The sequence below is a fragment of the Vidua macroura genome, chromosome 4 (assembly GCF_024509145.1).
Source record: "Vidua macroura isolate BioBank_ID:100142 chromosome 4, ASM2450914v1, whole genome shotgun sequence".
Lineage (NCBI taxonomy): Eukaryota > Metazoa > Chordata > Aves > Passeriformes > Viduidae > Vidua > Vidua macroura.
In genome coordinates this window covers 41,817,520-41,833,170 of record NC_071574.1, presented here as the reverse complement: position 1 = coordinate 41,833,170, position 15,651 = coordinate 41,817,520, and the positions used below count along the sequence as shown (strand labels likewise).

At 37.7% G+C, this 15,651-nt stretch overlaps 1 protein-coding gene across 4 annotated transcripts; it reads right to left on the bottom strand.

Annotated features, from left to right (window-relative positions):
• Positions 1-78: 78 nt before the first annotated feature.
• On the bottom strand, positions 79-15,625 carry PRIMPOL (primase and DNA directed polymerase). 4 transcript variants are annotated; one of them, XM_053975338.1, is made up of 14 exons: positions 15,304-15,625; positions 13,169-13,239; positions 11,802-11,986; positions 10,675-10,766; positions 9,595-9,736; positions 7,990-8,137; positions 6,446-6,730; positions 5,075-5,237; positions 3,798-3,892; positions 3,299-3,385; positions 3,104-3,212; positions 1,854-1,936; positions 1,729-1,775; positions 79-757 (listed from the first exon to the last, which is right to left on the bottom strand). In XM_053975338.1, exons 2-14 carry the CDS (start codon positions 13,185-13,187, stop codon positions 452-454), a joined length of 1,761 nt encoding a protein of 586 aa, XP_053831313.1. In that variant the 5' UTR covers positions 13,188-13,239; positions 15,304-15,625; the 3' UTR covers positions 79-451. The 4 variants fall into 4 exon arrangements, with proteins under 4 accessions (XP_053831313.1, XP_053831314.1, XP_053831312.1 ...); XM_053975339.1 differs by having other exon boundaries at positions 15,357-15,625; XM_053975337.1 differs by having other exon boundaries at positions 15,412-15,625.
• Positions 15,626-15,651: the final 26 nt, after the last annotated feature.

Sequence of the window (15,651 nt, the reverse complement as noted above, 5' to 3'; positions counted from 1 at the left end):
TGCTGGGTGTTAATCTTTTCCTATTAATGTAATCTTGAGAGGAATATATTCATAAAGAGAACACAGACTCTGGTTGAACAAAAATGAATAAAGAAATATTTTTATTAAATTTCTATTTGAAATAAATTATTTCATCTCATTTATGGAAATAAGAAGTCCATAAATTGTTAGCTTCTCAATAAAACTTGGACATACAACTAATAAAATAGAAACTGTACCGCAAAGAGCATTAAAAGTGCTAAGCTTGGAGCAGCATTCATAAGGAGATTTTTAGTCCAGTTCTCTTCAGCCCCCATGTAATCTTCCATGATTTCCTCATGCCTGTTGAGGTTCATCCAGGCACTCCATTCTTTGTCTTACAGTTTGTGGTGGTGCTTGTGAACCACCCTGCAGGAACTTTCACATCAGCATGCGACACACAAGTGTCATTCACTGCTAGCCAGGCCTGTGCTTAGCTGCTTTCTTTAGTGTAGGGGTCTTCTTTCCTTAGAGCTTCCAAAAGAACTTCATCTGTGATTTCTTCCATGGCATAATTCAGACTGTCATCTGCAGCTTCAGCTAGTTCCACATCTTCAGCAGCTTCTAGGAAACAGGCATCGTCACTTGTGTTTTCCCACTCACTGTCTGACAACAGGAAATTTTGAGACCAGCTGTTCTCTGGAGATACTGAGCTTTTTGACAAGTCTGACACATCAGAATGTGGATTTACTTTTCCTTCAGTGTGCCCCCTGTCATCCATTAGTGTGGACTCTTCTTCCTTTGAGAAACAAGAACACCACTTACTCCATATGCAAATACTCTTGACACCTTCAGCTGTTCTGCAAGTTTGAAGTTTGTGCTGTCACACAGAATGGACACTGCAGAAAGCTGGCCAAACACTACAAGATTTTCCAGCATATTCATATATAGTCACATTAACCTCTAGAAGCCTGTTTTAATAGGAGTAAAAATCCACTGTTTTTCTAGCACCCTACAAGTAGCCTGTTGAATACAGCTTCATAAAATAATACAAGGTTAAGACTAACTTAAGTGTCTGTTCAAATATACTGTCAGAACCTGAAAATACAGTTAAATTACACTTTCTGAAAACTAACAGCTATTGATGAGCTGCTTGAGTAGAGCTTAACGTGCCGTTCTGCTGTATGATATTTAAAGCTGTACAGTTAAATTTAAAAGTTGAAAAAATACCAATTCTTATTGCCTAAGCACTGGAAAAACTTGTATGTTCACGGCGTAGAGTCTAGGTGCAGTATCAGGTCAGTTTAAATATTCTGCCTGTTTGGGGAAGCATGCTGCTTTAGCACAGTAAAATGGAGATAAATGAAATTCAGAAATGAGGGTCACTGACTTAGATTTGACTCTGACTGACTCAAGAGTTCCAGAACCAGTTCTGTTTTACTTTGCATAGACAGCAGAGCTAAACTAGGGCAGTTTTTCTGTTCTGCACCTGGAGCGGCCTTGTGGCTTAGACATTGGGAACTGCTGTTCACATCAAAACAGAAAGTCTTTAGTTCCAGGTGAAGTTAGACAATTCCAGTAATTTAGCATTGCTGGAGAACTTAAAAATTAATATATGGAACTACCACACCAGCACAGCTGCCCTGAGGACGTCTATAGCAATGTAACAGTGTGTGGCATTCTCCCAGCAGACTGGGATGTTAGTGGGAATATCCATGGACTTCCAGGGCCTCACAAGAATTTGAGCATCTCAATAGGACAAAAACGTACCTCTTTGAAAAGAGATAGGAGGCATATCCCAGGTGGCAGTGGAAAACCTAAATCAAATATAAGACATTAATTAAAGTTAACATTCCAAAACCTATTAAGTATATCTGAGATCACAGGCTACATACTTTGTGATTTGAAGTTTTGTTCTCTGCAGACAGGATCATGACACTTTTGATACCAGACTTCATTCTTTAGATCTACAAGAATCCTAAGAATGAAATTATTTAGTTTTTTAGTAACAGTACATAAATGAAGTGAATTCATATGGTAGGAAACTCTAAATGAACAGGTTTTGTTTGTCCTCAGCTATGGACATTGCTTTCATACTCTTGGCATACTTACTACATACTTTTTTTGTACAATTTTGAGTAAACTTCAGGCTTCTTAAGTTTAAAGAAATAAATTTTTAAGACTAACATCTGAAAGTGAAATTTAGTCAATTTTATTACATTAAGCTTGGAAGAGAAAGTAATCAAATTAAGATTATCATACGGGACTTTAAGATAAGATTTTGTTGCTGCTGCTGTTACAGATAATTTCATTATAAAAGCCACATAAAATCACTATTTTCTGTCAACTGATTAGGCCACCCAGCTTTTTCAACTGTGCTTTAGAAGCACCAAACTTCAAGCAATTCACTTGAGAAACAACAAGTTCATCCAGCTGTGGGGTTTTGTGAATATCCTTGTTTCACAGAAACATATTCCTATGTTTCAGTGATTTTTGAATGTTATATAAAATTATTTTAAAGTTAAAATATTTATACTAATTATATACTGTAATTCTAATATAATCTAAAAAATTGACTTTCCATCATTTATTTTGCTAAAACTATAGGAAGTTTGAGTCCTTGTAGAGTCACTAGCAAAACTCATCTTGATTCATGTGGCAGGAATTACCATTCTAAACTAGCAATTCTCAATTATTAAAATGACAGAGTCATTTTAATAACATAAGAATGTAATTTAGGAAGCACTGTAAATTAATTTAAAAGCAGTCTGCTTGCTTTCTTATTTTTCAGCTTCCTACTGGGAGGTATCAAAACATAGTATTGTTTAATAGCTTTAACATACTCTGACTTCTATGTTAGCATCTTTGGGCCCATATTTTAAATACCATGAAGATTACTTCATACAATTATTAGACATAAAAGTCCAGTTATCACAAAGTAAACTTGAGGAGGGGATAAATAGTTTCTTTGGTTTTGTAGGCAGTCTTTTGTAATTAAAACATTGTATCCCCACACAGCAAGGCAGCAAAAAATTGTAACAGTTGCTGATTGTATTCATAAGAGCTTTTTCAGCATTTCTAGAGAATAACAGTTGAACAGGAAAATAACTAAAGCTGTTTCAAACTGAATAGTTAAAGAACATACATTATATTGTTACTTTTGTGAGCTCTTCCGATGTTTTCACACCAACGGTAACCAGAAATATCATAAATAAGTAGTTCTTTGAGAGAGAAGTAACTCCATTGTCGTATCCCTGAGGAAAAAATAATTAATTATTTAAATTCTTTTGAAATAGTGCTGCAGAAGACTCATTTGTAAATAGTAAGGTGGTCTCTTTACCTCCTTGTAGTCCATCTTTATTAACCAAAGAATGAACAAAATTATCAATTTCTGGGTATGGCGAACCCTGGTAACCTTCCATGGGATCTGTTAAACCAAAGGCCACAAGCACACACTGTTAGAGGGTTTGCCACTGTAATATGCCACTGTAACACTTACACTTTATATAGACCATAGGCAGAAAATGGACAGGAATCACATCACACTCTTAAATAAAATCAGGGATAAAGCCACTCTTACTTTCTTGTAGATCTTTACAGTGCCACCCCACCCCCAAGGTGCAGAGGGAGCTGGGATAAAGCGAGACAGCTGTGGATACAGGAGGGGAGGGTCAGTGGCATTCAGGTGCTGCAGAGCATCCTTCAGTGCAGATGTACTCTGCCTCCTGCAGAAAGGCAGCTGACGAAGGGCCCTCCTAGAAATTACCAGGTGTACAAGTCACAGAACATCTAAATTAAGAATATTTTTTTTCCTATGCAGTAGAAAAGGTTTGAGGTACCTCTGATGCTTCTGGTAGTTTTACTGTTTAAAAAAGCAGACATTTTTCTCTCCTCTGAAAAGCCAGATGACAGAACTTTTATGTCATCATTCGCTCTAAAGAAAGGGGAGAATACAAAGAAAAGAACATGATTCTTACAGCATAACACAGTACAATATAACTCCCTGTAACATCCCACAGGGTGGCACAACATGACACAGCCCTGGGCCCAGGGGTGGGCCAGGAGACCTCCAGGAGTCCCTGCCAACCTTGACCAGCCTGTGATTCGCTGTGCACCTTTCCCTGTTCCTGGAGCACTTTCCCTTCTGGCTTTGGCAGTTTCCCTGATTCCCACCACAGGACAGGGGTTCCTCCTCCCCAACAGCAACATTTGGTTCCTGGCCAAAGTCACAGGACCCACCCATTTAACAACTGCTGGTCCTCCACACTCCTACAGCAGGATGTGCTCTAGATGTAGTATTTCTGCAAATATACCCTTTGGAAGGTTTCATTTTCTTTTTTTCTCTCTACAATGATCTGCTTTTCCTTGCCATATTGCTAACTGGAAGCCAGATGATAAAAGAAGTCTAAATTCAACACAGCAGAATTTTTCATCCATATTTATGGTGGATTCAGCTGATGCCTATGATCTGAATACACTGTGTGGTTTACTGGTATCAGTTCAGGATAATGAACATTTCAGGATATAAAACCTGAAGTCAGAACAAAAATATGTTTTCAATAAACATATTAATACTATTTTAACCTTTTTGCTACAGCAATGATTAGGATCTTCTTAAGATAAGGTATGTAATATCAGAGGTTTAGATTAGATATCGAAAACATGATTATTGTCTGTACAAGTACCCAGCCTACAGAGGGGTCTGTATCAAATGGGAAATCTGGTATGCAAGAAAACATGGACAGAAACTCTTTGTATTTCTTATCCTACTTTGAAAAATATTCAGACTTCTTGTATTTAACTGACTAGAAATCCAGAACTACACAGAATCTGACCAAACTTAATAATGGTTATGTTTTGGCATTTTGAGTTCGTATAGAGAAATGAGGCACAATTCAGAGGCTGTAACACATTTGAAGGCAGGTTTAACAAAAGAACAAGACTACCAAGAAATTTTTTTCTTCAAAAGAAATTCTACTAGGAACTCCTAAATTACACTGTGACAATGTTGAATGAATAATTGCTTATTCAGAATAGTTATGAACTGCTACAGGAGAAATATCATTAAAATAGATATTTAAAAATACTGTACTTTTGACCGGAATTAAGTAATTACCCAACGTTGCAGATTAAAGAGGAAAGAAAATATGCTTCTTCCAAGGAAACATCCTTTTCACAGTTGGGGACAAACTTATTATCCTCTGCTATCTTCAGAATCACATTTTTTCCTGCTTTTGATGACTTATACATCCGGAAATTTCTATTCTTTGTATAAACTCCTAGAGGAAAACAGGTATTTCTTAACAGGGCAATGCTGGCTAGGAGTTAAGATACTGAGCACTTGTAAATTAAACAATTTTCCTTAGGCCCAGCTAAGAGTATAATGAATGGACAAAAACTGTTACTAACTGGCTCACAGCCCACAGAAGAAATGCAACAAAGCAAGATCATGCACACGTGTACACTTTTATGTTACAGAATAATTAAGACAAATGCTCAACACCTCTACAAAGGCTTTTTAATCATTCTGACATAATTGTTGGAGGTTTCCCTTCAGGACAAGAAATTGGTTCTTTCACAATAACTTTGTGAAATACAACTGAGCCCAAAAAGCTGCACAATTATTTTAACCAGAAAGAACTTTATCAAACTTTCTGTTTTCTGTGGATTGCTTCATAACTTTTCTGAGGTATGTATCAGGAAAGCTTAATTCCAATCTCAAAACAACAAAACAATGATCAGGTATCTTAACATTGCAAAATCTATCTAATAATTGATTGAGAAAGTGAGTTTTATTTGCAGGTTGCATTTGACTTTCATGAAGAGAAAAGCACTTAAGGAGCTCATACAAGAAGAACACAAAGCTTTCTGTCACTGCAGCCTCATTTAAAAAAAAAAAAACACAGATACGGAGTCAAAGAAGGGTGGAACTTTCAAACTCTAGTTCGACAGTGGGTGTTGTGCTCCTGGAGATTTATAACATTTTAATACCATGAGCAGGCTATGCCCAGCTGGGCCATGAAGTGCCCAACCCAAAATTTCTATTATTCCATCACTGAAAGCTAACAGCAGCCATTCTAAACAGGGAAAGAAGGCTCAATTCATACATGTAGAAGAATACAGAAAGCCATGCCTGTAAGACTTGTTCCTTTATTAAGTAGCTTCTAATTCAACTGAAATAACAAAAATACAATATATGCTATCCTCTTTCAATCCAAATGGGAGCACTAAAGCCTTAAGGGCAGAAAAAAAATAGTCTTGTGTGGAAAGAATTATCTTAAACTTCAGAACAAAATAATTAAATGTGGTAATATAAGAAGTTCCATAGACCATGAAGCTAAGGTTCTTTAAAGTATAGCACTCATGATGACAGTTCCAGCATGTATTTAATGTCTGACCATAGGGACAACAGCAAATGAAGATTAAGGAACATTTCATTGTTAACCTTTGTTGCATCCTAAAGGGATTTAAAAACACTTATACTTACCTAGATCCACAAAAAGCTGCTTGTTGCCTTCTTTATCCTTTACTATTAGGAAGGAAAAATCCAGATTTTCTCCCTGGTGTGGCATTTCCATAGTCTTTGTTTCATGAGCAATGGCTGGCCCATCTTTAGAATCATCTTCAACAGCTGTGAGGTTTGTAAGAGAACCATCTAATCCAGCTCCTGCAGAACACTGGAAAACATTCCCTGCTTCTTCTGTTGGAATCACAACAGCCCTACTCTCCATTAATCTTATGGCAGGCTGCAAAATGGTTCTCACAAAGTTACCTTAAAAACAACCAAAAAAGGCCAGAAGCAGGTGACGTCATTTATGAGTCAAGAAAGAACGTACAGAGTTTCTGTGCAAATATTTTTCAAAACAGCCAAGATGGAAGTGGTTGAAGTTCAGGGTCTTTTTAGCCCTTCTGGATTTTTAAAAAGAAATATTTTAACCAGCCCAGTGTATAAAATGGTTCTGGCCAGTGACTGAGAAACTAATGCCTTGCAAGAATTTGTACTAGATGTCTTTAAAAGAAAAAACAACCCCAAATACTAACAAGCTCAGATTTAGGATTCTAAAAAGGTTGTGATTGTCCCCCTCACTACTTGAAATGTTTACTTGCAGCTTCATGGTGTATTTACTGATGTAAGAGCTTGACCAAAGCTTACTCAAACAACAAATTACTTTTACAAAAGTATTTTGTAATGACTTCTCAAACTCCCAGTATTGTAATTCAACTCCCATTTTACCTCCAGGCTCTGCTAGATAGTAACCAAAGACAGACAAATAAAAACCATGGCCAAATTAGTTCTAGGGATAAAGCAAAAGAAGAGAATAAATCCAGCACATTGTATTGTGGGGAAAAAACTATGAAGTGGAAGGAATACTGGCAAGGATGATTCTGCACTTGTTGGATGAAGCTTCCACAGGGAACATGAATGAATATGAAATACTGTTCCTCCCATGCTACATATCAGTGGAATGACTCAGCATATCAAGCATCAAAATCATCATCTTCATAATTCATTACAGGACTACTGGGGCACACAAATGAGTCAAGACAACCCTAAACTGGCAATTCTCTGTGTTGGAGTTGCAATTTAAATTGCTTTCAGCTTTCTTTTAAGCATGTTTATGCACAGGTGGCTTGAAATCATCTTTGTCCTGCCTTTCTGACAATGTGCTGGAGCAGAAATTAACTGCATTTCAAGCAAAAACCAGCAGCTTTAATTGTTAAGAGTGACATGAATCTGAAAATTAAGAAGTCATAGACTTGCCAGTTTCATAGAAATCACAATTTTTGTAAATAAAACATACAGGCATGAAAAATTACATTTTTGCAAACACACATGCTAATTATAGGAAAAGAAAGTAGAAGATGAGAAAAAATGAGGCTTAATGAAATAGTAATTATGTGTATGCTGGGAATACATATTTGTTTTCACATATAATTCCATTAAAATAAATACTCATATGAGAGATGGCACTGTATAAAGTCAAAACCTCACCTTTTATTTCTAGGTGTAAGAGAAAAGAACACACTTACCAATATGAGTGTTATCCTTAAATACAGTCTTTTGGGGTAGAAATATTAAGTGCCGACTAAATTTTTCATCAGTACTAGAATCCAAGTTCAAGACATCTTCTGATGAACAATTTACATCATAAAATTCTTTTAATTTTTGGCTGACAAGCTGAAATTATGCACATTAATTATGTTGTTTTACTCTAGTAGTTTTATCTATAAAACCTAACACAAATTCAGATTCTAAATTTTTCTCAAGATTATTTGTATGCTCAAAATGAGGAAAAAAACAATTTAATTCAAACTAACCCATATAACATTTTAACCAAGTTTGACTTAGACTTTATTTCCTTAAATATGCAAGTCACTAAACACTTAACTAACAGTGATAAACTGAGAAGACTTCAGTTTCTCAGGTCAAAGTCTGGTTAGGAGGCTTTACCCTGCAGGTTTTTTTCCACCACAAAGCAGTTCCCACTCACAATGACAATGTTTGCAATGCAGATTCACCAGGAGTGGAAGATGGAGGCTGTCATGATATAAAGGACTGGTGAGCAAATCCACTGTTATGATTTAGCTAATTCATTGGTACAGCCCAATGAACAATAACTAAGCAGAAAACAGATTTCACTCTAAATTAGCTCTAAAAAAAACCTTTCATAAACCAAGCTAGTGATTACTCATGTTTAGGACTGGGACTCAGAACCTAATGATCTGGAAGCTTTGGGTTTTAGCAGCTCAGATCCCCCACCCAGCAAAACCAAAATCCTCTTCTTAACCTGAGGAATCTCTACATTTCAGAGTTGATCCACAATGGATAAACCCCTCCAGATTCTGTATCAATTAAGGGTTCTTTATGAAGGAATTACCTCAATAATCTTTTACTTTTGTTCACTTCTAGCTAGAGACATGTAGGTGACAGAAGTCTCACAAACAGACATCCACTCACTATGAGATCTTATTAAAACAGAAGATATTCTTCTAAAAATGTATGAATGCCATATTGAACTTGCAGAGAGCTCATTTACAAAAAAAATGCAATAAAATGGAAACTGCACTATTTAATAAAATGGATAATTAGTAAAGGTATTTAATTGTAGGTGCCAAATTGGTAAATGCAGTCACATGATGCTCTCTACATCATCATTTAACTAAATTATAATGAACTGTCATCTAAAGAAACTTTCAGGAGAGATTCAGCTAAGCTTTGATACACAACCGCACCACTGGGCAAAGGGAATGAACTGAGGAATATATGAATAGAACTTTTATTGATGCTACTTTAAAGAGTACCTGAACATTCCTTCAGTTTTACAGCTTTGAAGTGGCAGAGCACATAACACAACCTTCAAAAGTAAACCTACCATGTCAGTAAACCTGCCATGAATAAAAACAGTCCAACAGCCATCATTCTTTTTGTCTTTGAATTAAGTTTTTTGTCTCGCTTAGACTAAACCCTTGCTTTAATTAAAATAGCACTTTTACTTAATTAAAAATAATCACTGGGTCTGCAATTCTTTTAATTTTACTATAGGATAATCTATATAAGGTGGTAAATACTTTGGTTTCATATTAAATTAACAACAAATTCATATTCATCCACAGCATGACTTTGCTCCAGTTTACCTCAATTAACTTCATGACCATAGTCTTGCCATCTGCATCAGGATTTGCTGGTTTGTAAAACTCCAAATCAAAATAAAGTTTGCAAGCATCTTTTTCAGGAATTACTTCATAGCAATGCATAAGACTTGTTTTGCAACCTTGGCTAAGGAGAAACAAAAACAAATCACGATAAACATGCTTATCAGTTGCAAACAAGGATCCCACATATTTTCTTCTGCAATCAACTATCCATATTTAAAAAATGTAGTAGCCCTATAATGCTTGGAAAAATTTGTAACTAACATCAGCATCAAGTATTAGCAAAGATTGTCTGGCCTAGACTTTAATTTTGTAGAGTACTCTCCTCTCCACACCACCCCCAGTCTTACAATACATATAGAAATGTTGAGAATTCAAGGAACTATGAAAACTACAGTAAAAAACTTCAGTTATCACTCATATGTCTTTAGCAAAACAAAGAGATTATATGGAGTTTTTTCTAACTAAATCGAAAAATAATCTCAATGTCAGTTTCAGGAAAAGATCAGGCTTTAAGTATAAAAATTGACTCAGGTTTCTTTCACTTCATAGCCAAATGTTTTATTGTAAAAGAAACAAATGGGAGAAAAAGTTCAGTACGTGACTGAATTGTCAATACTTGGAACTACATCATGCAAATGCAAACCCATAAATCAGTTTCCAGACATCTGCATTAACGCCCACTGAAACTGGTGTATGACTAGTCAGAGAAGTATTTTTTTGTCATGTGTTGGTATGATCCCCTGAGGAAAGCTGACAGCAAAAGCAAATCTTCTGTTAATAAATTTCAGTTCAATAGACAGAGTACTTAATTCACAGGAAATAGTAGCAAACTGCTACTCAAAAGAAAGTTGAAACCCACTATAGAATATATTGTTTTGTCCTCGTGAAGATGTTTCCCATTGCCAAGATGAAACCTCAGGTAACCCATTACAGCTCTGTGCTACTCAGAGCAGCAGATGGCTTCTGGGAATACCTATCCAGTGATAGCTCTTACTAGGTAGGATATCCAGTATACCACTACCTTTTACTAACGTACAGGGCACCTTCTCAAATACTCACGTGTAATAAAACCAAAGCTGTTCATATGTTGTCACAAGGTAAAACCTCTGTCCAGTCTGTGTGTTCTTTTCCAAAGCAAACACATGAACATCCTTTTTAAATAAAAACATTGAATGCTTTATGTTAGTTTTATTCAAAAAACCAGTTTAGATCTTCCTAAGTTCCTATTTGACATCTAGTTAGTAAATACTAGAGAACTATAAACAGATCCTTTTCCACACTCAATAGCATCTAGTTTTAATTTAGAACATCATTCTGATTTCAGTTACACAGGTAAAACTTTGAAGCTCTTCTTTGCTGTGCAGTAATGTAAAGTGTTTTGTCTTTAAACTCTTGGTTTTTTCTGATCAATATCAAGTGCATCTAAAGGGAGAACAATGTCCTGAAAGGAGCAGCCTCATGGACATGATGGCAGTATAAGCTTTATAGGCAAATACTATTCAGACATTATGTTGTTTAGATCCAAAAATCGAAATCTGAGATTAAAATAGAAAAAAACTACTGCCAAGCCAGTGAGAACCCATTTTGGAAAACAGGCTGTCAGGTATTTACCTGAAACAGGTACGGAGAAAAACACAATACTTTCTTTAAAAATAGCATTCATTTTGAAAAGTGTTAAACTGAAAACAGAGGATACCTTTCACACAATAGTTATTTGGCTAATCACTTCTAATCATCTGAACTTGCTACTCAGATGCTACTGGAAAGTTGTATTGTTTTTGTTTAGTCTCTGCCTCTTCTTTATCTCTTTTTCTTTCTCATTTTTTTCCTCCTCTTTCTTCCTACTCAGTTCTCACTACCTTCCCATTCTCCTGCCCACCCTGACAGCTTGTTCATCTTGAAAAGGAACAAATTTATCACTACAATGTTCCCAAAAAGCACTTTTACTGTTCAAAGTTATCACCACCTATCAACTTGTATGTTAGAACAGAACTAGTACTTCTTAGAGATACCTCCAGTGCAACATGATCTACAAAGACAAAAAAAAAAACAACTTGCTCTTTCAGGATTGGAAGAAAAAGATCTTGTAAACTGATAAAGACTTCACTTCCCAACAGCACTTTTAAATTATGTTCAATCTTGAAAGTATATAAAGAGTAGAGACATTCGCTTAACACGTAATATACCTCTTTGCAGGTTTTTACATAAGAAAAAGCTTCAGCCTGTCGAGAAAATATTTTCCAAACAGAGGGTGGCATAGAGGGTTTGGACAGTCTTGGTCTATAAACTGTAGGAAGAGGATTTCTTTCATAGTGAGATGCTAGTTCTTCCACCTTCTTCAGTCTTTCTTGCCATTTTCTCTTCATTTCTCCTAAAGCAATTACAGATAGTCAAATCAGTATCAATCCATTTGCAAGGCAATTTTAATTTAATACATCCTGTACTCCTTGCTGCTTTTGATTCTGGTTTTGTTGAATGTAATTTATTAATTAACTGGGAGTAGCCAATGTTCCAAATCAACACCTAACCTTGCTATGATACTCATTTTAATATTAAATGTCTCCACACTGTTTTGGAAGTACAAGAGCTTCATATTAACACTATCAAAGATAAACACAACAGAATAAAGACAGTGAAAGAAGGCCTAGGAATTCTCATTTTTGTCTACAGAATGGTATTACACACTTTAGAAAGTATACAAACTGTTGACTAGGCACATAATGTTAGTAAGGAGTAAAAAATACTAAGAGTAAAAAAATATTTTTCCTTTATGGTTGGGGAGACAAATGAAATAATTAATTTGTAAGGGTAGTACAGTATTTGAGTTCAGAGAAGACTTCAGTGACTTTAGCTCTGAGTTCTGTATCTTGAAGTAAAAGAACTGAAATCCAAAATGAGAGCTCCATTCTCCATGCTGACCTTTGCTATTGATTACTCATACTTTCACCTGCTTTAAAAGCTCATGTATTTTTCACAACCTTAAAACAGCAATCTTATCTCTTTTCAAGAAATAGAACCATGTAGTAACTCTTGCTATCTTGCAACCTTTAAGCTTCTAGTCCCATAAAGTAATCCAAAAGCTGCAGAGTAATGTAGTAAAGCATAAACACACATATGTACAATTATCTGTAAGTGGAACACCTGCAAATCAGTAAAAAGCACTGCCAGGAAACTGTGAAACAGAGGAAGAGAGGCAAGACGTAACAAACATAAAGGGGAATCTTGTTCTGCCCAGCATAACCACTTGGTTCTCCTAGCAGCTCCTGGGGTGCAGTGAAAGATAAAAATGAAACTGAGTGTACTCAAAAGTATTCAAACCTTTAACAAGCTGGATCCACAAGGCAAATGTAAATATTTAAATATTCTTGTGGAACCCTGAAGCCCAAATTTTAGATCCTCTTATTTCCCCCTCCAAGTTTTCCACAAAGCAAAACTTCCTGGACAGTTAAATTTCTGCCCACTGTTCTAAGCTTGCCAATGTCTTGATAGTCAGTGCCTGCATCAAGTCTAAGTAACAGAATGTTTTTTCTCTAACAGGGGTCAAACATATTACCTCTATCCCCCTTGTCCATCTTCTGACCTGTGCATTTTCTTCACTCCTTTTTTATGCTCTTAGTTTCTTCTCTGGAATGGAAAGTTAGATTATAGATAGCAATCAGCATTTCTCAGAAGTGCTAACAAAACTTTCAGTTTCATTTTGGTGCTGCTGGCTGTAAATTAACTGGGTGCAGAAGACATCCCTACATCAGCATTTTCCCAAAGGTGACCATTAAAAAAGGAAAGCAAAGGAGAAGCCCCATAATTCTTTATTAATTTTAAACTTTCTAGTTATATCAGGCAGTATTTTTGCAGAAACACAGCTGGGAGGATACCTGAACCTGAGAGAAGGGTGATGACCCTTACTTTAAACTGAAACTATCATGATTTTTGCAGTCCAAACACTCAGTCTCTCAAGCATCCAACATGTCAAGTCTTTTCAATGCAATTTCAATTCCTGTGTGAACTATAACACAACACATCTATTTACAGCACATACAATTAACACCTACAGACCAGCCTTCTGAGTTCAATGGGAAATTCTCACTTCATCTTCCTCTCTTATATCCCACCAGAAGTAAGGGCAGTACTTATTTTTGTTTGACTTGACTGAAAGAAATCTTGTCACCAACATGTTTGGACTTCAGTGTTATTGACTCAGCAGGATGACTGCATGGAGAGCCTGGAAAAATGTCTCCTGAGCAATAACTTAAAGAACTTGCTATTTCATTTTCTCTATTTTATGGAAGACTACTTCTCCCTTTACTTCTCATGGTAACAACAAAACAAATTACCCACACCTGCTGACAACTGAAGCTGAGACATGCAAATCAACTGCTACTTCCTGGCTGGTGTGTACCATGCAACATAGTTCTATGGCAGAATTCATGGTCCTTGACACAAATAAATCCATGAGATTTTCTCCTAGCTACCAATTAGAAGAACATATTAAATTCCTTAATGTTAGTGAAAATTAGCTTAGGTATCCTTACATTCAGCTGATGAGTGGCATATTAACAAACACTACTCATCTTCCCAATAACAAATGTTCATCTTGCCCTCCTAATAGAGGATGTGGCCTCTACAATTATGGAATCACAGGATGGCTCAGGTTGGAAGGGACCACAGTGGGTCACCTGGTCCAACCTCCCTGCTCAAGCAGGGTCATCCTAGAGCACATGGCACAGGATTGTGTCCAGTCAGTTCCTGAGTATCTCCAGTGGGGGAGACGCCACAACTCCTCTGGACAACCTGTTCCTCAAATTAAGATTGCAAGTGCAAAACTCAGTACGTCAGACCTGAGTGATAAGACCTGAAAAAGTAGGTTAGTACCTGTTATGAGAAGCTGGAATACATAGCTTCCAATGTTATCTGACTTCTGCTACTGAAGGTCGATGTACAAATATGAAACTAACTGACCTGAAAGTTGACGATGAAGCCAAAAATCAGTTCTCAGCGTCTGAGTGCTGTTATGCAAGGCAGGTCTGTGGGCAGCCAGGGACAGTCACCATGCAGATGGGTGAAAACCCCGGCCAAGGGAGGGTCCTGCCATGGTACAGGCCAGCTCACCCATGGGCATCTCGCTCACTGAGGTCAAGAGGGGGGCTGCTCATTTAGTAATTGTCCCCACAGATTACTCTAGATTGCCATTTCCTTTACAAACCACATATCACAGGATATTTTGAGTTGGAAGGATCATCTCTAATCCAACTCCCGGCCCTGCACATGAGCACCTCCAAGAGTCACATCATGTACCTAAGAATGTTGTCCAAATGCTCCTTGAACTCTGTCAGGCTTGGTGCTGTGACCACTTCCCTGGGAGCCTGTTCCAGTGCCCAATCACCCTGTGGGTGAAGAACCTTTTCCTAATACCCAACCTCAACCTCCCATAACACAGCTTAAGGCCATTCCCTCGGGTCCTGTCAGTGATCACCACAGAGAAGGATCAGTGCCTGCCCCTCCCCTTCCCCTCACAAGGACGTTGACCACAATGAGGTCTCCCCTCAGCCTCCCCTTCTCCAGGCTGAACAGACCAAGAGACCTCAGCTGCCCCTCGTACGGCTTCCCCTCAAAGCCCTTCATCATCCTCAGGGCGCCCAAAACTGCACATAGCATTTAATATGAGGCCGCACCAACATAGTGTAAACGTACCAGAACGGCACATTTGTTTCAGCAGGCAGAGGAACTGAAGCAACAGAGCAAACCTGACAAGGTCTGGGTTACATCATCCACACCCAAGAGCAGCAAGGACAGCCGTACCCGGCTCAGCGTTCAGAGCCCGCAGGGCGCGGTGGCTCAGTGTTCCGCCATAGGGCCCGGCCCAGCGAGCTCTGCCAGGAGAGGAGAAGAGAGCAGAGCAGCCACCCCGTGCCTCCTCAGCCCGGCCTCGCACGTCTCCCTCCGCGCCGGGAGGACCCGCACGGCCGAGCCCGCCTCGCCCGCGCCGCTCCCGCCGGCACCGACTCACCGCCGGCGCCCGCTCCCCGCCGCCATTGGTGC